Below are 27,458 nucleotides of genomic sequence, written 5' to 3' on the forward strand. Positions count from 1 at the left end.
AGGAGGGGCGTGGGCCCCGGGCCCTGCTCTATCTCGAGTGCAGGGCAGGGGCCGCAGTGCCTGGCTGCTGCAGAGCGGGATCCACCCCAGGACGTCGGGTCGCTGCCGGTGAGACGAGGAAGGGGGAGCAGAGACGAGCCCGCGGCCCCGCGGCGGGGATCGGGGGCGCCCTCGAGGGCAGGGAGGCTCGCTGCAGGTGTGGAGCCTGGAGTCCTGTGCCTCAGGCTCCCCCAGCTCCCCTCAGCTCGCTGCGGCCGTGACGGGCAAGCCACCCTCCTCCCCGGACCTCACCTGTACCAGGAGGGCAGGGCTGGGACCCCAGAATGAAGGCGTGGCACGGAGAGGCTGTCGAGGCCAGCCCCGCCCGGCAGATGTCTCCTGGGAGCAGTCTCAGCTCCACAGGACCTCAAGATAACGCTGCGAACCTGACTCACGCGCCCCCCTCCTCTCTTTCCTGCCTCTAGGTTCAGCAGTCCCTCCGCAGCCCGCTCACCCACCACTCTTTCCCCTTCGCCCACCGGGAAGGTGCATTAAAAGCACCTAGTAATGCACCGCTGTCTTTGCAAAACTGCGGATGCTAGATTCCCCGCCTTTCTGTTTGGTGATCCCCTTGGGATCCCCTTTCTGTTTCGTGAACCGCCCCGTGGGTCTGTGGAGTGAAGGTCACCCTTGGTTCATCATTTAATATTAAATAAGGGACTAGCTTAGGGGCTGAGAATACGGAGATTGACTGGGTATAATCCCTTGGAGGGACACAGCAAAAGGGAATGTAGGAGAAGAAAGGTGAAGTTGGAAGGCATGCTAAGGTAGAATTTACCAGACTTTATTACACATTGGGAGTGAGGGACAGGAAAGAATCAGGAATGACTCCTGTTTCTTGTCTGGTATACCTTGCACAAAGTACAGAGTCTAAGGTCCAGTCCCCCTGGCTGTAGGACAAAGGTGGTGAGATTCTTGTGCAGACACTTGGAGTTGCAAAACACTTGCTTCCTGCGGGCTTTTTTTAGGAGCTAAAATACTGTTGGCTGGATATACAGACCAACGACCTATAGGACCTGAATTCCTCCTCTCCCTTTGAATGAAGTAGGAAAAAAAATTAATTTTTTAAAATGCGTGAGTGGACAACATAGTGAGACACTGTCTCTTTAAAGAAAGAAAAAGAAAAAAAGGACAGGCACGATGGCTTGCACCTGTAATCCTAGCACTTTGGGAGACCAAGGTAGGAGGATTGCTTGAGCCCAGAAGTTTGGGACCAGCCTTGGCAACATAGCAGGATCCTGTCTCTTCAAAAAGTTAAAAAAAAAAAAAAAAAAAAACCCAGGCATGGTGGCACCTGCCTGCAGTCCCAGGTACTTGGGAAGCTGAGGTGGGAGGATCCCTTGAGCCTAGGAGTTGGAAGCTGCAGTGAGCCATGATGAGGCCACTGTACTCCAGCCTGGGTGACAGAGTGACACACCCTGTCTAAAAAAAAAAAAAGAATCCCCTTTATACAGAGGAGACGTTTGATGAAGAAGACAGACATGTCTGATAAACATATTTTTTCTTTGTTTTTATTTCAGGAGTTGACTTGATCTGTGCTATTAGTTCTATGATTTGGAGTCCTTGTTTAAAGAAAAAAAGGCAAACTTAAAGAACTTTAGAGGCACGGAATACTAGAGCTAGAGGGGACTTGTGGTAATCATCTAGTGCAACTTGGTTTTAGAGGAGACATGACTAGTCCGCAAGTTTCAGAGGTTAGGTAGTGGAGCTGGGACTAAAATATGTCCTATTTCTCCCAACACAACTTTTTATCACGTAAGTCTCTTTGGATGGCCAGCCCTAACAACCTTCCTGTTACACAGCTGTGGAAAACAGAGCTCTCCAAACAGGAGCTTAACAAGTCAAAGATTTTATGGGAACATCTGGACTAGAAAGGAAATTGGTTTTCACCCGTTGCCTCTAAGTTTCCTTCCAACTTTAAGAACTTACAATTCATGTCAAATTCGGAATTGTTCTGACATCTTTAACGCTTTGGGACTTGAAAATGACTCCAGGATTTCATCTTGGAGTTAATGCTTCAATTCATATTACATTCTGAATACTTGCCATATATGAGTTTACATATCTCCAGAAGAAATGTTCAAATTCCAGCCAGCACAGTGGCTCACGCCTGTAATCCCAACTCTGGGAGGCCGAGGTGGGTGGATCACAAGGTCAAGATACCCAGACCATCCTGGCCAACATGGCGAAACTCCGTCTCTATTAGTAAAAAATACAAAAATTAGCTGGATGTGGTGGTGCGCTCCTGTAGTCCCAGCTACTTGGGAGGCTGAGGCAGGAGAATCACTTAAACCTGGGAGGCAGAGGTTGCAGTGAGCCGAGATCACCATGGCACTTCAGCCTGGTGACAGAGCAAGTCTCTGTCTCAAAAAAAAAAAAAAAAAAAAAAAAAAAGATAAATTCCTTGTAAAGTTTCAAGCCTAATAAATACAGTGTGATAGGATATGTTGGTTCCCAGAAGTTTCAAGTGCAAAGATTGTTTTGAAACTCCATTTAGGCTTTGTCACAATATCTTCAGTGAACAAAATCAGAATGGCTCAACTTGCTCTGAAAGCAAATGCCTGGTTAGAAAGTAAACAGGAAATGTGATTGTCAAGAATGCACTGACTTGTAATAACAGGTAATGGAAACCGACCAGTGACACAGCTATGCAAGTTTAGAGGCTGGAGCAATCACTTTGGGTAGGAGGATCAGGGAAGGCCCATGTGAGGGGGAAGTGGTTAGCATTTGAGGTTTACCTTTCCCTTATTTTCTTTATCTTTCTTTTTTTTTTTTTTTTTTTTTTTTGAGATTGAGTTTCACTCTTTCACCCATGCTGGAGTAGTAAAGTAATGCAGTCTTGTCTCACTGCAGCCTCCACCCTGTACCACTTCCCAAGCCCCCCCACACCATTTCCAGTGATTCTCTTGCCTTAGCCTCCTGAGTAGCTGGGATTACAGGCACCTGCCACCACACCCAGCTAATTTTTTTTTTTAATTTTTAGTAGAAATGGGGTTTTGCCATGTTGGCCAGGCTGGTCTCAAACTCCTGACCTCAGGTGATCCATCCACCTCGGCCTCCCAAAGTGATGGAATTATAGGCATGAGCCACTATGCTTGACCTACCCTTAACTTGAGTCGTTAGGCTATAGTCCTGGGACTGAGGCAGGGAGGGGGTCATACATTACTGGTGTATCTCCCTGAAAGTTATCCCCTTTCCCTCACTGGAATTAGGTGGGTTTTTGCTGTGACAGAGCCAAAGAAATTAGGCATTAACAGGCATATGGTCTGATTTTTGGGAGTTCTAAGAAAGTCCTAAGATTCACCTCCCTTGTTCTAGCCAATTTCTCAGAAGGGTTCTTTCTTTTTAAAAGGTAAGTTGATATTCACAGATCTTACTAGTTCATTTAAGTTTTGACAAATGTAAGCCATGTAACCAAAGCCTAATCAAAAGATAGAAAACTTGCCTCTCAGAAAGTTCTCTCATGTCCCTTCTCCGTCAGAAGGAACAGATCTTCCATTTTCCACAAAAGCTAACCATTCATTCCTTCATTCATTTCTAGTAGAGAAGGGATCTCGTTATATTGCCCAGACAAGTCTTGAACTCCTGGCCTTGAGCAATTCTCCCACCGTGGCCTCCCAAAGTGCTGGCTAGGATTACAGGTATGAGCCACTGTGCCCAGCCTATAGATTCTTTTTATATAATACTGCGTCTCCTGAACAGCAATCAAAACATACCCTACAATGCAATTCACCCTCAAGATGTTATCAATTATTTACAACTCAGTATGAAAGAACGATTAGAACAAAACTATTTTGGGAAAACAAAATGAGATTGTAAGGACCTTAAATATTTGGGTTCTTGAAGGATGTTCAGAAACGCTACATTCTCTTTCGTATGTACCTGGATGCTCAGGAAATACACCACATATGGGTAGCACAGGGTGGAATTACCACGTGAAAGAAAACAGTCTCCTCCCTCCCCTATGTATCCAAATCATACTTGAAAATTCAAGGCCCAGTGTGGTGGCTCATGCCTGTAATCCTAGCACTTTGGGAGGCTGAGGCGGGCAGATCGCTTGAGCTCAGAAGTTTAAGACCAGCCTGGTCAACATGATGAAAGCCTGTCTCTGCAAAAAATACAAAAAATTAGCTTGGTGTGGTGGCCTGCTCTTGTATTCCCAGCTACCCAGGAGGCTGAGGTTCAGGATCGCTGAGCCTGGTGGTTGAGGTGGCAGTGAGCCATGATCACACTACTGCACTCCAGTCTAGGTGGCAGAGCAAGACCTGGCTTCAAAAAAAAGAAATTCAACTCAGGCCAGGTCCAGTGGCTCACACCTGTAATCCTAACACTTTGGGAGGCTGAAGTGGGAATATCGCTTGAGGCCAGGAGTTCGAGACCAAGCTGGGCAAAAAAGTGAGACCCCCCGATCTCTATCTTTAAAAAAAAAAAAAAAAATCAAATCTGCCTTCTCAAGGATGTCTTTCCTTAGGCTGTAGTAATTTCTCTCCCTCTCTGTCACAATTTTGGCAGATATTAATTTCATCGGTCACAAACTCAAATGTAACTTTATTTGTAACTGACCTTAATTTTAAGCCCCTAGTCCTCTTAGCAGTGGGAAGCATATTCTTTATGCTTTTTTACAATTTAATGTAAACTCGGTCACTTCAGTGTTAATTCAGTCGTTTCAGGTTAATACAGTTAATAGAGGTTTTCACTGGTTCTGTGGCCTTAATCTCCTCCAGTGACTCATACAATACTTTGCTCATGCATCTCCATTTTTATCTTTGAAATATATGTTATAAATTAGATGATGATCCTTATAATTTAACCAAACTGTGACTATAAAAGATCACTGTATTTATTGTTTAACCTAAAATGGTAGGAATATAGTCAAAAGGACATAATCATGGATTAGAAGTCTGGAGAGCTGAATTGTTTTTTTGTGTGTGTGACGGAGTCTCACTCTGTTGCCCAGGCTGGAGTGTGCTGGTGTGATCTCAGCTCACTGCAACCTCTGCCTTCCAGGTTCAAGTGATTCTCCTGCCTCAGCCTCCCGATTAGCTACGATTACAGGTGCCCACCACCAGGCCTGGCCAATTTTTGTATTATTAGTAGAGACGAGGTTTCACCACGTTGGCCAGGCTGGTCTCGAACTCCTTTCTCCAGGCGATCTGCCTGCCTCCGCCTCCCAACGTGCTGCGATTACAGGCTTGAACCACCATGCGCAGCCCAAGAGCTGAATTCTTACTGTGACTTAATATGTAACTTTGGGCAAGTCACTTAACTTCTCAGGACCAAATTTTCCCCTATAAAATTGATGATGAGGAGGAGAGGTTGTATGAGGTGATACCAAGTGCTTTCCTGGTCTGCGTTTAGGAGGTGAGTTTAATAATTTGTCCTATAAGAATTTGTATTCACTTGCCAAAACACCTTTTTTTTTTTTTTTTGAGACAGAGTTTGGCTCTTGTTGGCCAGGCTGGAGTGCAATGGCATGATCTAGGCTCACCACAACCTCCACCTCCCGGGTTTCAAGCAGTTCTCCTGCCTCAACCTCCTGCGTAGCTGAAATTACAGCATGCACCACCATGCCGGCTAATTTTGTATTTTTAGTAGAGATGGGGGTTTTTCTATATTGGTCTCGAATTAGCAAGTTTAGGTGATCCACCCAGCTTGGCCTCCCAAAGTGCTGGGATTACAGGCGTGAGCCACCGTCCCCAGCCCAAAACATCTACTTCTTGATCTCATTCACTGATTTGATTTTTTTTTAACTTTATGAGTACAACTGAATAATCAAAAGAAGTACAGAATCCATAGAAACATTATTGGTCTGCCTTGAGAAAAATCATTTAAATAAATATATTCATCCTATATCCCCTTTCTGTTTGTTGCTTTTTGTTCCCCTAGACATAATGTCAAGTGGAAATGATCTGCAGTCAGAGGCTCTTAGTAAACCCACTTTCAGTGAGGAACAAGCTTCTGCGCTAGTGGAGTCAGTGTTCGGGCTGAAAGTTTCCAAGGTCCAGCCACTTCCTGGCTATGACGACCAAAACTTTCATGTCTACGTCACAAAAACCAAAGACGGCCCAACTGAATACGTCCTCAAAATAAGCAACACCGAGACTAGCAAGAATCCAGACCTGATTGAAGTGCAGAATCACATTGTCATGTTTCTGAAAGCAGCTGGATTTCCAACAGCCTCTGTGTGTCGCACTAAAGGAGACAACACAACTTCGCTTGTGTCTGTAGGTAAGCAACGACCGATTGCTGATCATCTCCTGTCCGTACACCACTGCATTTGGCCACAAGTAGAACCATGGAGAGCAGCTTCATAATTCCAAGTGTAGATGTGGTTATTATTTTTTTTAGCAACCTCAATAGTACACCTTTAGAGGTGTTGAGTTTTTCAGTATGAGGAGAAGCCACAGCAGTGAGTATTGGTTAGAGCCCAGTTTTAAGTTTTCTGTTCAGAAAGGCCCTGACAGTCACTAAGGGGACCTGTGGAAATCAGGGGAACATTTTTTGTTTTGCTTTTTGTCTGTTTTGTTGGTGGTGGTTTTGGGGGTTTTCTTTTTGTTTTTTGTTTGTTTGTTTATTTTTTGAGACAGCTTCTCACTCTATCACCGAGACTGGAGTGCAGTGGCGCAGTTACAGCTCACTGCAGCCTTGACCTCCTGGGCTCAGGTGATCCTCCCACTTCAGCCTCCTGAGTAGCTGGGACTACAGGCACATGACACCATGCCCAGCTAATTTTGTAGTGTTTTTGTAGAGACGGAGTTTTGCCATGTTTCTCCGGCTGGTCTTGAACTCCTGCCCTCAAGTGATCTGCCTGCTTTCCAAAGTGCTGGGATTACAGGCATGAGTCACTATTCCTGGCCTGTTTTTATTTAAAAATAAATAAATAAATAAATAAATAAATAAAAATAATAAAATATATTTATTACTTAGAGAAGCTATACATTCTGGTGCTGTGGTATAGTAAAAATGGCATAATACTGGAAATCAAGAATTTTAGATTTTAGCTTTGTCATTACTGTATATGTGACCTTCAACACACAGACCACTTAAATCCCTAAGGCCGCCAGTCCACATCTGTGAGACAGTCCCTTTCACCTTTAAATACCAAAATGCTAAGATGTGCCGAATTCAGCTCTTTAAAACGGCAGGCTAAAATCAATTTCTTCAAGTTTTGTAAAGGTTTGAATCTTGATTTTCTTTTTCTGTCCTCATTGTTCACCATTCTTTCTTAATTTGCATTGCCCCAAACACCTGAGGCTCATTTCGGTCCCTGAGACGTAGTTATTGTCCTGTGTTGCAAACACAGGCTGTCCCAGAATTTACCTCTGAAGAAGCCTGATTCTGGAAGTCATTGATTTGTACCTCACCTCTGTCAACTGTGAACTTATAAAAGAGTATGTATTTTTGCATTCACCTACCACAGTAGGTAATTTTTGTGTAGAGCTAAGGCCAGCAGAGTTAGGGCTATAATTTTGTTGGTATGTAAATGGCCAATTCCAGCGTTCTTCAGGTTTGTGTATCCCACCTTCTCACTTGATCTGCTCAACTCTGCCTCATAGAATCCTGCCAAGTTGTTTCAGGTTAGCACATTTTTTTGCTTTGTTTTTTAATTTCTGTTCTTTTTTTTTTTTTTTTTTTGAGACGGAGTTTCACTCTTGTTACCCAGGCTGGAGTGCAATGGCGCGATCTCAGCTCACTGCAACCTCCGTCTCCTGGGTTCAGGCAATTCTCCTGCCTCAGCCTCCCGAGTAGCTGGGATTACAGGCACGTGCCACCATGCCCAGCTAATTTTTTGTAGTTTTAGTAGAGACGGGGTTTCACCGTGTTGACCAGGATGGTCTCGATCTCTTGACCTCGTGATCCACCCGCCTCGGCCTCCCAAAGTGCTGGGATTACAGGCTTGAGCCACCGCGCCTGGCCCTTAATTTCTGTTCTTTTCAGTAATACTTGCAAAGGCAGAATAGCTTCTAATTCTATTACATCTAATTATCTACCTATCTATATATATTTAGAATAATTGACAGGATATTTCATTTCATCCATTTAGATAGTGGCTCTGAAATCAAAAACTACTTGGTGAGGCTGCTGACTTACCTCCCAGGAAGACCCATCGCTGAGATTCCCATCAGCCCCCAGCTATTGTATGAAATTGGAAAGCTAGCTGCCAACTTGGATAAGACACTGGAGGTAAGATTTGGGGTTTTATTTTATTCTAAGGGATATTGGTTTGTTTGTTATTTTATTTGTAAAATAAACTAAGAATCAGATTCTCTTTTTATGTATGGTGTTCTACCTAAGGTACATTATGAAGGGAATGGAGAGGGAATGGAGTTCTAGAATGCATAAATTTTATGACAATAAGGCTAACTTCTGCCTAACTCTTACTGGTGTGGGCTGGGTGCAATGGTCCACACCTGTAATCTCAGCACTTTGGGAGGCTGAAGCAGAGGGATCACTTGAGGCCAGGAGTTTGAGACCAGCCTGGCCAACATAGTGAAACCTTGCCTCTTCTAAAAACTACAGTAATTTAGGGCATGGTGATGTATGCCTGTAGTCTCAGTTACTCGGGAGACTGAGGCAGGAGAATCGTTTGAGCCCAGGAGGTAGAGGTTGCAGTGAACCGAGATCACACCACTACACTCCAGTCTGCACAACAGAGCAACACTGTCTCCAAAATTTTTTTAAATTAAAAAATAAATATATCTTACTAGTGTATTGGGAAGATTACCTAAATTTTTAGAAATTCATCCTATTCTTTATGCTGCTCACTGAAAACAGTCAATATTCACCAATGGAAACCTGAAGATTTCATCCAGACAGAGTATAATCAGCTGGAGCTCCATATGAAGCAATAGCTAAGTTGCAAATGAATTAATAAAGTGCATCAAGGATGTTTTTGTCCTATAGAAACAATATAATGTATGACAGGCACCTTTTAGACCTGCCCATAAAACATCTTCATTTATTCAATAAATATTGTGAGTACCTTTAATGTTATTTTTTAAATCATAGGAAAAAGGAGATGTATTTACTATTTATTAAGTGGAAATGGATCATCATAAAGGTCTTCGCTGTCATCTTCACTTTGAGTGGGCTGAGGAGGAGGAAGAGAAGGGGTTGGTCTTTTATTTATTTATTTATTTATTTTTGAGACAGGGTCTCACTCTGTCTCCCAGGCTGGAGTGCAGTGGTGCAGTCACAGCTTAATGCAGACTTAACTTCTCAGGCTTAACCAATCCTCCCGCCTCAGCCTCCCAGGTAGCGGGGACTACAGGAGAGTACCACCACACCTACCTAATTTTTGTATTTTTTGTAGAGACAGAGCTTTACCATGTTGCCCAGGCTGGTCTCAAACTCTTGAGCTCAAGCAATCTTCCTGCCTTCGCCTCCCAAAGTGCTGGGACTACAGGTATGAGCTACCCCATGTCTAGCCAGGGGTTTGGTCTTTGTATTGGGCCATTCTCACACTGCTATAAAGAAATACCTGAGGCTGGGCACAGTGGCTCATGCCTGTCATCCCAGCACTTTGGGAGGCTGAGATGGGTGGATCACCTGAGGTCAGGAGTTCGAGACCAGCCTGACCAACAAGGAGAAACCACATCTCTACTAAAAATACAAAATGAGCTGGGCATGGTGGCGCATGCCTGTAATCCCAGCTAACTCTGGAGGCTGAGGCAGGAGAATTGCTTGATTCTGGGGGGCAGAGGTTGTGGCGAGTGGCAATCACACCATTGCACTCCAGCCTGGGCAACAAGAGCGAAACTGCATCTAAAAAAAAAAAAAAAAAGAAAAAGAAAAGAAATACCTGACACTGGTCGTCATTTATAAAGTAAAGAGGTTTAGGTCAGGTGTGGTGGCTCACGCCTGTAATCCCTGCACTTTGGGAGGCCAAAGCAGGAGGATAACTTGAGGCCAGGAGTTTGGGACCAGCCTAGGTAACATGGTGAAACCTTGTCTTTACTAAAAATACAAAAAATTATCTTGGTGTGGCAGTGCTTGCCACTTGGGAGGCTGAGGTGGGAGGGAGGATCACCTGAGCCCAGGAGGTTGAGGCTGCAGTGAGTTGTCGTCACGCCACTGCACTCCAGCTTGGGTGACAGGGCAAGACTCTGTCTCAAAAAAAAAGAAAGGAAAGAAGAAAGACATTGCTCCACTTTTGCTTGCATTATTTCTCTTTTCTTTCCTTAATTTTCCAGACAGCATTTCCATCGGTTGCCCAGGCTGGAGTGCAGTGGCATGACCTCTGCTTCCTCGGGCTCACTGCTTGCATGCATTCTTTCGTTTTTTTGTTTTTTTTTTTTGAGTCGGGAGTTTCGCTCTTGTTACCCAGGCTGGAGTGCAATGGCGCAATCTCGGCTCACCACAACTTCCGCCTCCTGGGTTCAGGCAATTCTCCTGCCTCAGCCTCCTGAGTAGCTGGGACTACAGGCACGCGCCACCATGCCCAGCTAATTTTTTGTAGTTTTAGTAGAGATGGGGTTTCACCATGTTGACCAGGATGGTCTCCATCTCTTGACCTCGTGACCCACCCACCTCGGCCTCCCAAAGTGCTGGGATTACAGGCTTGAGCCACCGCGCCCGGCCTGCTTGCGTTATTTCTAACAGGAAATCTGCCATCAGATTGTTCCTCTGAATATAATAGATCTTTTGTATGTGTGTGGCTGCTTTTAAGACTTTCTCTTTTGAGGCTGGGTGCAGTGGTTCATGCCTGTAATTCCAGCACTTTGGAAGGCTGAGATGGGCAGATCACTTGAGGTCAGGAGTTCCAGAGCAGCCTGGCCAACATGAAAAACCCTGTCTCTACTAAAATACAAAAATTAGCTGGGCATGGTGGTGCACGCCTGTAGTCCCAGCCCAGGCAGGAGAATCACTTGAACTCAGGAGGCGGAGGTTGCAGTGAGCCGAGATCGCACCATGGCACTCCAATCTGGTCAACAGAAAGACTCCATCTCAAAAAAAAAAAAAAAAAAATCTGTTTATCTCTAGTTTTGAGCAGTTGATAAGGCGTGACTTTGTACAGTTTTCTTCATGTTTCTTATGCTTGGGATTCCTGGGATTCCTTGAGTGGATGTAGTGAAATTACCAGGAAGCAATTTGATCCTTTGGGGTCGTGCTTTTACTACTTGATAGATGGGACCGAGGATCAATTTACTACTGATCCAAATCCTTCAGTGTCTTGTGAACTGTAAGGTTTTCCAGTGTGGATGGTAGGAACAGGCGCTTTTCCTGGCCCTGTGCATGCCATGTACTCTTGCCCCTAATCCTTTCAGGCGGTTCTCTCCCCAGTTTTGAGTAGTTTCCCCACATTTACACATGGATCATACACAATCTGCTAAATTCTCAAGGGGGACGTAACGCAGCTCTTCCATCTCTGGTAATCTGCCATGCAAACTCAAGCTGCCATGGTCTCCTGGGACTCTCAGCTCTACCTCCTCAACTCAGTCCTCTGAGCACCACCTAGGTCTTCCCTCTTTGTACTGCATCCTCTGTCAAGGCAGTGAGCTTGGGTGAACTCCCCTTGTTTATTTTATTTTATCTTATTTTTTGAGACAAGGTCTTACTCTGTCGCCCGGGCTGGAGTGCAGTGGCGCCGTCTCAGCCCATCGCAACCTCTACCTCCCAGGCCCAAGTGATTCTCCTGCCTCAGCCTCCTGCGTAGCTAGGATAACAGGCACGCCCCACCACCGCACAGCTAAATTTTTTTGTATTTTTAGTAGAGACAGGGTTTTACCACGTTGGCCAGGCTGGTCTTGAACTCCTGACCTCAAATGATCCACCCGCCTCGGCCTCCCAAAGTGCTGGGGTTATGGCACGAGCCACTGCACCTGGGCCCCTTGTTTGTTTTCATTTTCTCAGGGATCACTGTTTTTCATTCCCCAACATCTAATAACTTGAAAACCAGTGTTTAATATATTTTGTCCACTGTTTTTGCTTTTTCTGGCAGGAGGGTCAACCTCCCATTACACCCCTCTTGGCCAAAAACTGAAGATCATCTTGCAGTGTAAATAGTATTCATTTACCCTTAGATCCTCAAATAGAAATCCTGTAACCTTTTTTTCTGATTAAAAAATCCTTCTGTGGTTCATTATTTAAAGAAAACCAGATAAAAATACAAAGAAAAATGAAGTTGCCAATCATCTCATCCTCCAGGGATGACATTCTCTGACCCATTTAGCCATGTGCCATACGATTCTACAGCCCAGGGACATACTTGGTGCTCAGCAAATGTTTATAAACCCACAGACCTTTTCCTATACTTACAATAATCACCATTTTATATTTTACTCTGTTCATTTATTCAACAAATATTTATTGAGCTTCTGCAAGGGTTTGGGTGGTAAACATATTAAGCATTTCAGCTGAAATAGTTTTCAATTAAGTTTGAGCAAATTCTTTTATGGATTTGCGTTAAAATGTCCGTTTGTTCATATTAATATAATTCGGATTTAAATAGTTACAATTAAATTTATTTTTGGGAAATTTTCTTCACATATTAATTTTATTTATTTATTTTTGAGATGGAGTCTCACTCTGTTGGCAGCTGGAGTGCAGTGGTGCGATCTCAGCTCACTGCAACCTCTGCCTCATGGGTTCAAGCGATTCTCCTGCCTCAGCCTCCCGAGTAGCTGGGACTACAGGTGCACGCCACCATGCCCAGCTAATTATTTTTGTATTTTTAGTAGAGACGGGGTTTCACCATGTTGGCCAGGATGGTGTCGATCTTATGACCTTGTGGTCTGCCTGCCTTAGCCTCCCAAAGTGCTGGGATTACAGGCATGAGCCACTGTGCCTGGCCCACATGTTAATTTTATTTAGAAAAACCTTTGAACTGGGCCAGGTGCGGGGGCTCATGCCTATAATCCCAGCACTTTGAGAGGCCAAGGTGGGCAGATCACATGCAGTTAGGAGTTTGAGACCAGCCTAGTCAACATAGTGAAACCCCATCTCTACTAAAAATACAAAAATTATCAGGGCGTGGTGGCAGTCACCTGCAATCCCAGCTACTTGGGAGGCTAAGGCAAGAAGAATCACTTGAACCCAGGAGGCGGAGGTTGCAGTGAGGCAAGATCATGCCACTGCATCCAGCCTGGGCAAAAGAGCAAGACTCCATCTCAAAACAAACAAACAAACAACAACAAAAACTTGGACGTGACTGTAGTGCTCAGTAAACTCCGTCTACCTTAAACCTACTAAATGAGCTGTTTAAATTACTGTCTGTTACATAAAGTTTTCCTTTACCAGCCACCTTTCCTTCTGCCCTGTGGGCTTCATTCATATGCTATGGCCACTGAACTTTCAACTTTTCCTGCTATATTCTGAAAAGGAATACCGTTTTCAGAGGGAAGTAGCACCACATCATTGCTGATGGTGAGTCGGTTCTGCTGTGCATTTAGCCATCGGCTGTTCTGCTATGCAATTTATTTTAAGTTGTCTTACAGAGGACAAGGGCGCTCTAGAGGGAACCAAGCATTCTTCCCTTGGTATCACAATGCATTTTATCATTGCATTATTCCTGTTGCTCATCCCCTCACCCAGTCTCACCCGACGCCTTTGCAGGAGCTAAGTTCTCAGTTTTTCTCTGAGTACTAAGAACTGTAGAGTCTATAAAAGATAACATGCCAGTATAGTATTTTAGTCATGTAGGCAGGACCAAAGCTGTGGCTGCTCTGCTGGGGACATGGTTGGGCCATTGAAGCTTCCGGCATTTGGTCAGGCAGGCCTGTGGGATCCAAAGTAAGCAGGAGTTCTGGGGATTGTAGGGGCCAGAACCGAGGAGTTCACAGTGGAGGGACCAACTCATACTGGAATGTGGTTGTTTGGTCTGCAGATGGGCTGGATGTCAATCTCAGGAGATTTCATTAATTATAAAAAAGAAAAATATATCGGACAGGCTTATGAGTATGACTGTGGTCAAAGCTTTGTACCGGAGAAAACAAGATGCATGGGAAATGGAAGCCAGAGAGCATGGGGTAGAGAATGAAGAAGCTATTAGGTTGGTGCAAAAGTAATTGCGGTGTTGCCATTACTTTTAATTCCAACACCGCAATTACTTTTGCACTAACCTAATAAGAAGAGGAGGGCTAAGATACGCTAATAAAGAGTGCTGATGAGGTTCTCAAGAATTAAGGTTGGTGTAGCAAGGAGCCAAGTGGACAGAAAGGCTAGAGGAGCTGGGGCGCAGTGGCTCACGCCTGTAATCTCAGCACTTTGGGAGGCCGAGGTGGGTGGATCACAAGGTCAAGAGATCGAGACCATCCTGGCCAACATGGTGAAACCCCCTCTCTACTAAAAATACAAACATTAGCTGGGCGTGGCGGCATGCGCTTGTAGTCCCAGCTACTCGGGAGGCTGAGGCAGGAGAATTGCTTGAACCCGGGAGCAGTAAGCCGAGATTGCGCCACTGCACTCCAGCCTGGTGCCTGGCAACAGAGTGAGACTCTGTCCCCCCCCCCCCAAAAAAAAGGCCAGAGGAGTCCGGCAGATCAAGGACAACACTGATTTTAACAAACATGTAGTGAGCCCCTATATGTATGAAGTTTTCATTTCATGTCTTAGTTAATCCACAACTGATTGTAAAGTTGGTAACTGATAGCTTGACTTTGCTCCTAAGGAAATCAAGATCTGGTATATTAAGTGGTAGAGCCAGTTGAAACCTACATCTGTCTGACTCAACCCCAGTATTCTTCTCAGTACCTGATACTAGAGCTAAGAAGTCTGTGGCTGCATGGAACAATCGTGCCGCTATTCCAGAAGCTGACTCAGAGCCTTCCCTGAGTAGACTGTCGCTTCACTGGAAACCCAACTGAAATGTCATATTTTACTTTCTGTGTTGCCCAGGGTACTCTGGAATTCCTGAGCTCAAGTGATCCTCTATCTGCAGCCTCCCAACTAGTTGGGATTATAGACATGAGCCGTAACACCCAGCTATTTTACTTTCTTTAAAAATAAAAGCAGGCCGGGCACAGTGGCTCACACCTGTAATCCCAGCACTTTGGAAGGCCCAGGCAGGTGGATCACCAGGTCAGAAGTTCAAGACCAGACTATGGCCAACATAGTGAAACCCCGTCTCTACAAAAAATACAAAAAATTAGCTGGGTGTGGTGTCAGGTACCTGTAATCCCAGCTACTCAGGAGGCTGAGGCAGGAGAATCACTTGAACCTGGGAGGCAGAGGTTGCTGTGAGCTGAGATCACGCCACTGCACTCCAGCCCAGCAACAGTGTGAGACTCCATCTCAAAAAAAAAAAAAAAAAAGTAATAAATATGCATAATTAAACTTTCAGACAGCACTGAAAGGTATAAAATTAATAGTTTTTCTCTCCACCATTATCTCCAATCCTTCACAATGCCACTTCCCAAAAGTAACAGCTCCTAACAGTGTATTTTCCGTGCTTACTACGCAGAGTGTTTTTGTGATCTGCATTGGTACTTAATACACAGGATGTAAAAGGTAGAAAAGAGAAGACTCCAGTTCCAGACCAGCCTGGCCACCATGGTGAAATTCCATCTCTACTAAAAAAAATTTTTTTTAATTAGCTGGGCATGGTAGTTCACACCTGTAACCCCAGCTACTCAGGAGGCTGAGGCAGGAGAATCGCTTGAACCTGGGAGACGGAGGTTGCAATGAGCTGAGATCATGCCATTGTACTCCAGCCTGGGTAACAGAGTGATATTCCACCTCAAAAAAAAAAAAGAGAGGTAAGGCTCCAAAGCCAGGTGGAGTGGCTCACACCTGTAATCTCAACACTTTGAGAGGTTGAAGGGGTGGATCACTTGAGGCCAGGAGTTCAAGACTAGCCTGGCCAACATGATGAAACCCCGTCTCTACTGAAAATACTAAAAAATTAACTGGGCATGGTGACACATGCCTGAGATTTCAGCTACTTGGGAGGCTGAGGCATGAGAATCACTTAAACCCGGGTGGCAGAGGTTGCAGTGAGCTATTATGCATCTGCACTCCAGCCTGGGCAACAGACTTAGACTCTGAGGGAGAGGACTACAAGGGAGCAGGAGTGCTATCCTCAAAAATGTGGAGGACTAATCCAGTTCCAGATGGCCCCAGAGGTCACAGCTGGAACCAGTGGCATGGATACTATTAGAGAGGCAGAGGCAGATTTTAACTCCACAAAAGGAAAAACACAAAGCCATCTCCATGAGGGTAAAAAGTACCTCCCATGGGAAGTGTGTTAGTCCATTCTCGAATTGCTATAAAGAAATACCTGGGGGGGGGGAAAAAAGCAATACCTGAGACTGGGTAATTTATAAAGAAAATAGGTTTAATTGGCTTATGGTTCTGCAGGCTATACAGGTAGCATAGTGACTTCTGCTTCTGAGGAGGCTTCAGGAAGCTTCCAATCATGGCGGAAGGCAAAGTGGGAGCAGGTGTCTTACACGGCAGGGGCAGGAGCAAGAGAGAGCAAGGTGGGTGTGCCGCACACTTTTAAACAACAGATTTCATGAGAACACACTCACTGTCACGAGAGCAGCCTCAGGAGGATGGGGCTAAACCATTCATGAGACACCATCCCCATGAGCCAATCACCTCCTACCAGGCCCCACCTCCAATACTGGGGATTCCAGTTTGGCATGAGATTTGGTGGGGACACAGAGCCAAACCATATCATTCCACCCTTGGCCTCCCAAATGTCGTGTCCTCCTCACCGTGCAAAATACAATCATCCTTTCTCAATAGTCCCTCCAAATTTTAACTCATTCTAACATTAACTCAAAAGCCCACAGTCCAAAATCTCATCTGAGACAAGGCAAGTCCCTTCTGCCTATGAGCCTATAAAATCAAAAACAAGTTGCTTACTTCTAAGATAAAATGGGAGTATAGGCATTAGGTATACACTCCTATTCCAAAAGGGAAAAATCAGCCAAAAGGAAGGGACTGCAGGCCTCATGCAAGTCCAGAACCCAGCAGGGCAGTCATTAAATCTTAAAGCTCCAAAATAATCTCCTTTGACTCCGTGTCCCACATCCAAGGCACACTGATGCAAGGGGTGGGCTCCCAAGGCCTGGGGCAGGCCCAACCCTGTTGCCTTGCAAGGTTCAGCCCCTGTGGCTGCTCTCAAGGGCTGGTATTGAGTGGCTGTGGCTTTTCCAGGAGTAGGGTGCAAACTTAGTGCATCTACCGTTCTGAGGACTAGAGGATGATGGCCCTCTTCTCACAACTTCACTAGGCAGTGCCCCAGTGGGGACTCTGTGTAGGGGCTTCAAGCCCACATTTCTCCTCTGCACTGTTCTAGTAGAAGTTCTCCATGAGGGCTCCACCCTTACAGCAGGTTTCTGCTTGAGCATCCAGGCTTTCTGTACATCCTCTGAAATCTAGGCAGAGGCTCCTAAGCCTCAACTTTTAAACTCTGTGCACCCACAGGCTTAACACCACGTGGAAGTCACCAAGGCTTCTAAGCTTGCACTTTCTAAAGAAGTGGTCCAAGCTGTACTTGTACCATAACCCTTCGATCCATGGCTGGAGGTGGCACAACTGAAATGCGGGGAGCAATATTCCAAGGTTGTGTAGGGCAGCAGAGTCCTGGGCGTGGCCCATAAAACCATCCTGTCCTCCTAGCCCTCCAGGACATAAGTCTCTGAAAGGACTTCAAGACATTTTCCCCATTGTCTTGGCTATTAGCACTTGGCTCCTTTTTACTTATGCAAATTTCTGCAGCCTTCTTGAGGTCAGGAGTTCGAGATCAGCCTGGCCAATGTGGTAAAACCCATCTCTACTAAAATTACAAAAATTAGCCAGGCGTGGTGGCAGGTGCCTATAATCCCAGCTACTCGGGAGGCTGAGGCAGGAATATCACTTGAACCTGGGAGGCAGAGGTTGCAGTGAGCCAAGATCGTACCACTGCACTCCAGCCTGGGCAACAGAGAGAGACTGTATCGCAAAAAACAAAACAAAACAAAAAACCCAGATCTCAGAAGAACTCACTCCCTATCACAAGAACAGCACAAGAAGAGAGTGCTAAGCCATTCATAAGAAACCACCCCTATGATGCAATCACCTCCCACCAGGCCCCACCTCTGATACTGGGGCTTACAGTTCAACATGAGATTTGGTGGGGACACATACCCAAACCATATCAGCAAGTATTTAAACAGGATACATGACCGTTTAGCAAGAAAATGCTACTTTTTTTTTTTTTTTTTTTTTTGAGACGGAGTTTCGCTCTTGTTACCCAGGCTGGAGTGCAATGGCGCGATCTCAGCTCACCGCAACGGAGTCTCCTGGGTTCAGGCAATTCTCCTGCCTCAGCCTCCTGAGTACCTGGGATTATAGGCACGCACCACCATGCCCAGCTGATTTTTTGTATTTTCAGTAGAGACGGGGTTTCACCATGTTGACCAGGATGGTCTCGATCTCTTGACCTCGTGATCCACCCGCCTCGGCCTCCCAAAGTGCTGGGATTACAGGCTTGAGCCACCGCGCCCGGCCAATGCTACTGTTAAGAGAAGTGTCAGGGGAAGGTTCTCAAACTCCTGGTCATAATAGTGAGTACTGAAATCCATTTAGATGAACTTTTAAAATAAATAGAATATATTTATTTATTTTATTATTTATTTATTTATTGAGACAGAATCTCACTGTGTCACCCACGCTGCAGTGCAGTGGTGCAATGTCTGCTCACTGCAGCCTCTGCCTCCCAGGTTCAAGCGATTCTTCTGCCTCAGGCTCCCAAGTAGCTGGGCCTACAGGCACCCACCATCGTGCCCAGCTAATTTTGTGTATTATTAGTAGAGATGGGGTTTCACCACATTGGCCAGTCTGGTCTCGAACTCCTGGCCTCAAATGATCCACCCACCTCAGCCTCCCAAAGTGCTGGGATTACAGGCGTGAGCCACTGTGCCCAGCCAGAATATAATTTTAAAAACATCAGAATATGTCACATGTAATAGTCTAAGGATTGTTTACTGGGACTTTTTTCTTTATATGTGTGTGTGCCTGTATACTGGGGTTATGAGGTAAAATATAATTCTTACTGCAAGTCATGGTCAAAAAAAGTTTGAAACATATTTCACTGGATGAGCATCAAGGCACCTTCCAGCACCCACTCTGTGAAGGAGGTCCGAACTGTGAGTCAGATCTAAGTCCTCCCTCAGCCTTGTAATAGCAAGTCGTTATCCCTCTGCGAACCTCAGTTTCCCCATTCATGCAATGATAGTGAAAATTATTTACAACTTTAGATAGAGTGGTCAAACTCTAAAGGCCTTCTAATTCCAGAATTTTGTGTTCTAAGAACATCCTTTAATTCAGTAAATACTGCTCGAGCAGGGCTTTCAATGTACCAGGCACTGTTCTAGGTGTGGGGATACAGGAGTGAACAAAACAGACAAAAAGCAGCACTATCCCTCATGGAGCTTATATTCTAATGAGAGTAGACAGTAAAATAAGTTGAACTATGACAAATATTAGCAAAACATTACCATAGCAAAAGTGATAAGAAGAAAAACTGGCCAGGCATGGTGGCTCACGCCTATAATCCCAGCACTTTGGGAGGCCGAGGCGGGTGGATCACGAGGTCAAGAGATCGAGACCATCCTGGTCAACATGGTGAAACCCCGTCTCTACTAAAAATACAAAAATTAGCTGGGCATGGTGGCGTATGCTTGTAGTCCCAGCTACTTGGGAGGCTGAGGCAGGAGAGTTGCTTGAACTCAGGAGGCGGAGGTTGCGGTGAGCCGAGATCGCGCCATTGCACTCCAGCCTGGGTAACATGAGCGAAACTCCGTCCCAAAAAAAAAGAAGAAGAAAAACTCAGCAGAGACAACAGATACAAAATCTCGGAGAGAGAGAGGGATGAAATTCTAGATGGTGGTCAGGACATTCTCACAGAGAAGGTGTTTTTTGAGTAAAGAGCTGGCAAAAATGATGGCATTAACCATGTGGAAGTCTGGCCAAGGGCATCCCCAGAAAAGGAAACAGCAAAAGCAAAAGGCTGTGAGGTGGGAACATGCCTGGCATGTTCCTAGAACAGCAGGGAGGCCAGGGTAGTTGGAGTAGGGGGGCAAAGGCAGTAGAAGATGAAGTCAGAGAGGTAACTAGGGGCATGGGTGAGAACAGAGTTCTTTAGAGCTGCCTCCCATTTCTTTTGTAAGCTGTGGGCAATAATGCCTATCTTCACATAATTATGAGGATAAGTGAGCTGGGAATGTGCTCCCAAAACTGAGAGATCCTGCGCAGCTATGAAGGGCTTACTATTTTGTGAATTAAAGTAAATGGGCAAGTCAATGACCGTGAGAGAATGCCAGCTCTCTCTCTCAGAGACTCCCTGGCCATTGTAGAGCAAGTCTTCTTCTGAAACAGCAGATCTCTTGTGATAGTGAGTTCTACAGGATCTGGTTGATTAAAAATGCGCAGCACTGGCTGGGTGCAGTGTCTCACGCCTATAATCCCAGCACTTTGGAAGGCCCAGCCGGGTGGATCACCTGAAGTCAGAAGATAGAGGCCAGCCTGGCCAACATGGTGAAACCCTATTTCTACTAAAAATACACAAAAAAGTTATCCAGGCATAGTGATGCCTGCCTGCGATCCCAGCTACTCAGGAGGCTGAGGCAGGAGAATCACTTGAACCCAGGAGGTGGAGGTTGTGGTGAGCCAAGATCACACCACTGCACTCCAGCCTGGGCAACAGAGCAAGACTCCATCTCAAAAATAAAAATAAAATAAATGTGCAGTACCTCTCACCTCTCTCAGCAGCGGTTGCTCTGTCAAGAGACTAAGAATATCTTGCTTTCAATTTAGAAATTCCATCACCCAAAGCTAAGTAGTCTTCATCGGGAGAACTTCATCTGGAATCTGAAAAATGTTCCTCTTCTGGAGAAATACCTGTATGCCCTGGGCCAGAATCGAAACCGAGAGATTGTTGAGCAGGTCATTCATCTGTTCAAGGAGGAAGTAATGAGCAAATTAAGTCATTTTCGAGAATGTGAGTAATTCTCCCAATTAAATATTTTTCTTGATATTTAAATTGTTAAATTTCACATCATCAGAAAAGTATAGAGGTGCAGTTTAGCTTTATCAAATCTTAAAATTTTGCCATATTTGCTCCTATTGCTTTTTAAAGAATAATATTTTTACTTTCCTCAAAATTGCTACATTGAAGGCTCCTCTAAACTTTACATGAGTCTACCTCTCTTCTTCCCATGAAATTTGCACGCTACCTATGTATGATTTATAAATTAGGTATAGCAGGGGTTTGTGTTTTTCAAACCTTCCATCAATGGTATCACAGTGTATTATTATTCTGCAACCTGCTTTTTTATTCAACATGTTTTGCAGATTGATCCATATGAATATTTGTGGTTTTAGTTTATTAGCTTAACTATTAAATAGTATTCCATAGTATGAATATGCCATAATTTATTAGCACGTACTACAATTTTTTTGTCTATTCTCGTTAATGGAATTTTAGGTTGCTTCCCATTTCTTTGCTACATAAATGATGCTGCAGTGAACACTCTAGTACAAGGGTCCCCAAACCCCAGGAACTGGGCCACACAGCAGGAGGTGAGCAGCTGGCAAGCTTTACCGCCCGACTTTAGCCTCCTGTCACATCAGCAGCAGCATTAGATTTTCATGGGAGCACAAACCCTACTGTGACCAGCACATGCAAGGGATCTCAGTGAGAATCTAATGCCTGATGATCTGAGGTAGAATAGTTTTATCCCAAAACCATCCTTCCCCCGTCTCCTGTTCATGGAAAATTGTCTTCCATGAAACCAGTCCCTGGTGTCAAAAAGGTTGGGAACCGCTGCTCTAGTATACCTCTCCCTGTGTATACAGACAAGGGTTTCTCTAGGGTATACATCTAGATATTACCAGCCTTTTCATCCAGCATTAAGTACTGGTCAAAGGCAGGGAGCTGGCTGGGCACAGCGGTTCATGCCTATAATCCCAGCACTTTGGGAGGCCAAGGCGGATGGATCACTTGAGGTCAGGAGTTTGAGACCAGCCTGGCCAATGTGATGAAACCTCATCTGTATTAAAAATACAAAAACTAGCTGGACAGGGTGGTGCATGCCTGTAATCTCAGCTACTTGGGAGGCTGAGACAGAAGAATCCCTTGAACCTTGGAGGTGGAGTTTACAGTGAGCCGAGATTGTGCCACTGCACTCCAGCCTGGGCAACAGAGCAAAATCCGTCTGAAAAAAAAAAAAAAGGGCAAGGAACTGAAGGGCATTTCTAGCAAGGCCTAAGATAGGCCTCAGTATTTACTTACTTTGTGTAAACACAATGTAAGGTGTAGTGTGAAAAGAGGTGATTTTTTTCCCCTTCAAAGCTGTTTTTCCCCCAGTCGTCTTCATCTCATTAAAATGGTATCCACCATTTGCCTAATTAATCTAGACAAAAAGTTAGGAGTCATCAGGCTCCACTTTGTTCATTCTCTCACATCACAAATCCAATCAAATTCTATCCATTCTTACTTCATAGGAGATCCTATGATCTGGATGATTGCAGCGGCCGTGTAACTCCCTGTTCCTACTCTGCCTCTCCACAGTATATATTCACTTGTCTTCCGTTTTTTGTTTTTTGTTTTTTTTTTTAATCTCAATACTACTTTTGTAAGTTCTTCATGTCATTGCATATGGCTAGAGTTGGTTAACTTTTACTTTAATTTCTTTCTTTTTAATAAAGACGGGGTTTCACCATGTTGGTCAGGCTGGTCTTGAACTCCCAACCTCAGGTGATCTGCCCGCCTTGGCTGCCAAAGTGCTTGGATTACAGGCATGAGCCATTACGCCCGGCCTAGTTGGTTAACTTTTATAACTTTAAAATATTGTATTCACAAATATATCACATATTATTCTACTCTTAAAAGATACTTGGGTTGTTTCTTATTTGGGGCTATTGAGAACAGTGGTGCCATGAACATGCTTGAGTGTCCGTACACACATTCATTAGTCTTTGAGTGTTTACCTCGGGGTAAGATTGCTAGGTCATAGCACATGTCCATATTCAGCTTCACTGGATAATACCAACATTTTCAAAAGTGGTTCTGTGAATTTATACTACAGCTAGCAGAGGGTAAAAGTTTTTATTGTTCTACACCCTGGTGTTGTCAAACTTCTAAAATTTTCTCAATCTGATTTGTACATACTAGTTTATTATTACATCATGGTTTTAAAATACATCTCCCTAGCTGGGCACGGTGGCTCATGCCTGTATTCCCAGCACTTTGGAAGGCTGAGGCAGGCAGATCAGCTGAGATCAGGAGTTCAAGACCAGCCTGACCAACGTGGTGAAACTCGTCTCTACTAAAAATACAAAAATTAGCCAAGCATGGTGGCTAACGCCTGTAATACCAGCTACTCAGGAGGCTGAGGCAGGAGAATCGCTTGAACCCAGGACGCAGAGGTTGCAGTGAGCCGAGATCCTGCCATTGCACTCCAGCCTGAGCAACAAGAGCGAAACTTCGTCTTAAAAAAAAATACATTTCCCTATTTACTGGCCATTTGACATATATTCTTGAGGAGTGCCAAATCAAGTCTTTGGCCTGTTTTTCTACTGAAATTATTTTTTTCTCATTGATTTGTAGAAGTGCTAAATATATTCTGGATATGAGTCCTTTGCTAGTTATATGTGTTACAAACATTCTGTCCCATTCTGTGGCTTATCTTTTCATGGTATGGTATCTTTGGATGCATAATTTTAAATGTTTTTTTTCTTTTTGGGGCAAAGTCTTGCCCTGTCACCCAGGCTGGAGTGCAGTGGTGCGATCACAGCTCACTGCTGCAACCTCCACCTCCTGGGCCCGAGCGATCCTCCCATCTCAGCCTCCCAAGCAGCTGGGACTACCGCCATGCACCATCATGCATGGCGAATATTTTTATTTTTGTAGAGACAGCGTCTCTCTATGTTGTTCAGACTGCTCTCAAACTCCTGGGCTCAAGCAATCCTGCTGCCTTGGCTTCCCAAAGCACTGAGATTACATGAGCAACCACACCAAGCCCCTGTTATTTTTTACAGCTTTATTAAGATGTAATTCACACACCATGAAATTCACCCTCCCTCCCTCCCTCTCTCTCTCCTCTCTCTCTTTGTTTCACTGGAGTCTCACTCTGTCACCCCGGCTGGAGTGCAGTGGTGCAATCTCTGCTCACTGCAACCTTTCCTTCCTGGGTTCAAATGATTCTGCTGCCTCAGCCACCCGAGTAGCTGTGACCACAGGCGTGTGCCACCACGCCTGGCTACTTTTTTTGTACTATTACTCATGGGTATTTAGAAGTATAAATCCTGTTCCCCAAAATATGATGAACTTTTTTGGTTATATTTTATTGTTGATTTCTACTGTAATTACATTGTGATCAGAGAATGTACTTGCTGTCCAGTAGGATTTTCTTCAATGAAGGAAATGTTCAGTACCTGCATTGTTCAATTCAATAGCTCCTATGTGGCTATGAGCATTTGAAATGTGGCTAGTGCTACTACAGAATAGCACTTTCAATTTTATTTAATCTTACTAATTTTTTTTTTTTTTTTTTTTTTTTTTTTTGTAGCTGACTACAGGCATGCATCTCTATGCCCAGCAAATGTTTTATGTTTTTGTAGAGATGACGTCTCACTATGTTGCCCAGGCTTGTCTCAAACTCCTGGCTGCAAGCGATCTTCCCACATCAGCCTCTGAAAGTGCTGGGATTACAGGCACAAGCCAATGCATTCAGCTTGAATCCTTTTTTTTTTTTTTCTTTTTTTTTAAAGACAGAGTCTCACTCTGTTGCCCGGGCTGGAGTGCAGTGGCATGATCTCCGCTCACTGCAACCTCCGCCTCCCGGGTTCAAGTGATTCCTATGCCTCAGCCTCCCTAGTAGCTGGGATTATAGGCATGAGCCACTGTGCGCAGCCAAATTTTGCCTTATATATTTTTGAATCAATTGTATAATATATCCTAATTTCAGAAATACGTAGCTTAAAATCTATGATGTACAATAATATTGTTTATATGTGCCACTTACTCTGCTACATTGCTTAAGCATGATTTACACACTCCTAAATCATGTAGAAGTCAGCCTTATATTTAAAAGTTAAAATTAGATACCTTATATCGTGTGTGACTCAGGACTTCACTGCTCATGGATACTTACATCTCCTACTAATCCTGAGTTGGTGGCTTAAATCAGTGCTTCTTAGACTATCTATGATAAAAGATAAGTGTAGGGTTTTCCCCCCAACCCATTACAGTCTGGCATATGGTCCTGCTGTGCATGATTAGCTTACAGTTTGTGTCACATGCAGCTAACCACAGGAGTTTGACAAAAGTTGAACTCCTGTATGCTTTGTTCAATGAGACAAGGCCACTGATCACACTCTTGGATGTCATATCACCGTAAAATTTTCTAAACACCCTTCACTCTGTTCTTATGTCATGCAGATTAGTAATATTTTGTAGAGCAGCACTGGCCACAGACGCCAGCAGTCAGTACTTTGCGTAGTACTGACTTAAAATATTACCACTTATTTCAATAACTAAAAAACAGGAAATTTAGAATTACCATGTTGTCAGGAAGTTTTGTTTAAAATCCTAGGTGAGGCCGGTCACGGCGGCTCAGGCCTGTAATCCCAGCACTTTGGGAGCCTGAGGCGGGTAGATCATTTGAGGTCAGGAGTTCAAGACCAGCCTGGCCAACATGGTGAAACTCCGTCTCTACTAAAAATACAAAAATCAGCTGGGTGTGGTGGGTACCCGCCTGTAATCCAGCTACTCAGGAAGCTGAGGCAGGGGAATTGCTTGAACCCAGGGGACGGAGGTTGCAGTGAGCCAAGGCTGTGCCACAGTACTCCAGCTGGGCAACAGAGTGAGACTCTGTATCAAAAAAATAAAAATTAAAAAAATAAAACAGCCGGGCACGGTGGCTCACGCCTGTAATCCCAGCACTTTGGGAGGCCAAGGCGGGTGGATCACGAGGTCAAGAGATCGAGACCATCCTGGTCAACATGGTGAAACTCCGTCTCTACTAAAACTACAAAAAATTAGCTGGGCATGGTGGCACATGCCTGTAATCCCAGCTACTCAGGAGGCTGAGGCAGGAGAATTGCCTGAACCCAGGAGGCGGAGGTTGTGGTAAGCCGAGATCGCGCCATTGCACTCCAGCCTGGGTAACAAGAGCGAAACTCTGTTTCAAAAAAATAAATAAATAAATAAATAAATAAATAAAATAAAATAAAATCCTAGATGAAAATAAAGGCAAATCTGGTCCATTCTAGGACTCTTTGCTTCTTCTAATAATATGAATATGTTTCTATTCTTTTTAAACATTTCTGGATGTGAGCAGTTCTTTTCCCTTTCCTCTTCTAATAGCCAAAATCAGGTTATTTGCAGTGACTGCAGTCTACATCTTCTGGCCTTGTACTGATGAGAAGCAAAACCAAAACAATCCCAAATTAACTGCTTTTATTCTTTTCAGAGGAAATTATTTTATTTCAAGAAAAATTGGGCCTGGCCCTTTATCTCTGACTGCCCTTTATCTCTGACTGCTTATCATATCATCTGAACGTTTTTGCCTGTGAAAGAGAAGTGGAAAGGGAATGAACTGGGATAGTCAATAACTGTTTTTACACGGTTTTCTACTTTCAGGTATCAATCACGGAGATCTCAATGACCACAATATTTTAACGGAGTCCTGCAAGTCAGCCTCTGGAGATGCTGAATATCAGGTGTCTGGGATTTTAGACTTTGATGACATGAGCTACGGCTACTATGTGTTTGAAGTGGCAATTACCATCATGTACATGATGATTGAAAGCAAGAGTCCTATACAAGTAGGAGGTCACGTCCTTGCAGGGTTTGAAAGCGTCACCCCACTGACAGCTGTAGAGAGGAGTGCTTTGTTTTTACTTGTATGCAGTCGTTTTTGTCAGTCGCTTGTCATGGCCGCATACTCTTGCCAGCTACACCCAGAGAACAAAGACTATCTCATGGTTACTGCAAAAACTGGCTGGAAACACTTACAGCAAATGTTTGACATGGGTCAGAAAGCTGTAGAAGCAATCTGGTTTGAAACTGCCAAATCCTATGAATCTGGGATCTCCATGTGACTGAGATCTCCATGTGACTAAAAGTTCACTCGAAGTCAGGTCATTAAAATAGGACCAAATCAAATGTTAGGAAGGATTTTGCTGCATAGTTAAAAATCAGTTGACGGAATGGATCCGTTCTGACTAAGGCGCATGAAATCCCTTAGATCTTCAAGCAATCTAATGACGGTTTTTTAAAACTCACCAAAGTACCACGAGCAAGCATATTTTTCTGAGAGTCTCACTTGCCGTGTCTATAAAACATGTATAATGATACCATTTTGAATCAGATTATCTTGCAAGATCTGCTCCGGCCCTGAGATTAATGACTTTTTTAAACTTTAAAAATGATATATATTTGTAGATAGATTTAGTGACATACTTTAAATATCCGGACGTAACAT

General features: G+C 44.3%; 1 protein-coding gene across 1 annotated transcript; it reads left to right on the forward strand.

Annotated features, from left to right (window-relative positions):
• Positions 1-27,236, forward strand: HYKK (hydroxylysine kinase). Its single transcript, XM_032270679.1, has 5 exons — positions 1-108; positions 5,926-6,267; positions 8,084-8,223; positions 20,785-20,968; positions 26,615-27,236. The coding sequence occupies exons 2-5, from the start codon at positions 5,931-5,933 to the stop codon at positions 27,073-27,075; spliced, it is 1,122 nt and encodes a 373-aa protein (XP_032126570.1). The 5' UTR covers positions 1-108; positions 5,926-5,930; the 3' UTR covers positions 27,076-27,236.
• Positions 27,237-27,458: the final 222 nt, after the last annotated feature.

Source organism: Sapajus apella, unplaced genomic scaffold (assembly GCF_009761245.1).
Source record: "Sapajus apella isolate SASKATOON/1434 unplaced genomic scaffold, GSC_monkey_1.0 scaffold214, whole genome shotgun sequence".
Taxonomy (NCBI): domain Eukaryota; kingdom Metazoa; phylum Chordata; class Mammalia; order Primates; family Cebidae; genus Sapajus; species Sapajus apella.

Excerpts from the sequence above, each read along its gene's own strand:
- HYKK (XM_032270679.1), top strand. The coding sequence starts at position 5,931 with ATGTCAAGTGGAAATGATCTGCAGTCAGAGGCTCTTAGTAAACCCACT. Across the intron at positions 6,268-8,083 it reads AACTTCGCTTGTGTCTGTAG|ATAGTGGCTCTGAAATCAAA; the intron begins GTAAGCAACGAC and ends TCATCCATTTAG. Across the intron at positions 8,224-20,784 it reads ACTTGGATAAGACACTGGAG|AAATTCCATCACCCAAAGCT; the intron begins GTAAGATTTGGG and ends CTTTCAATTTAG.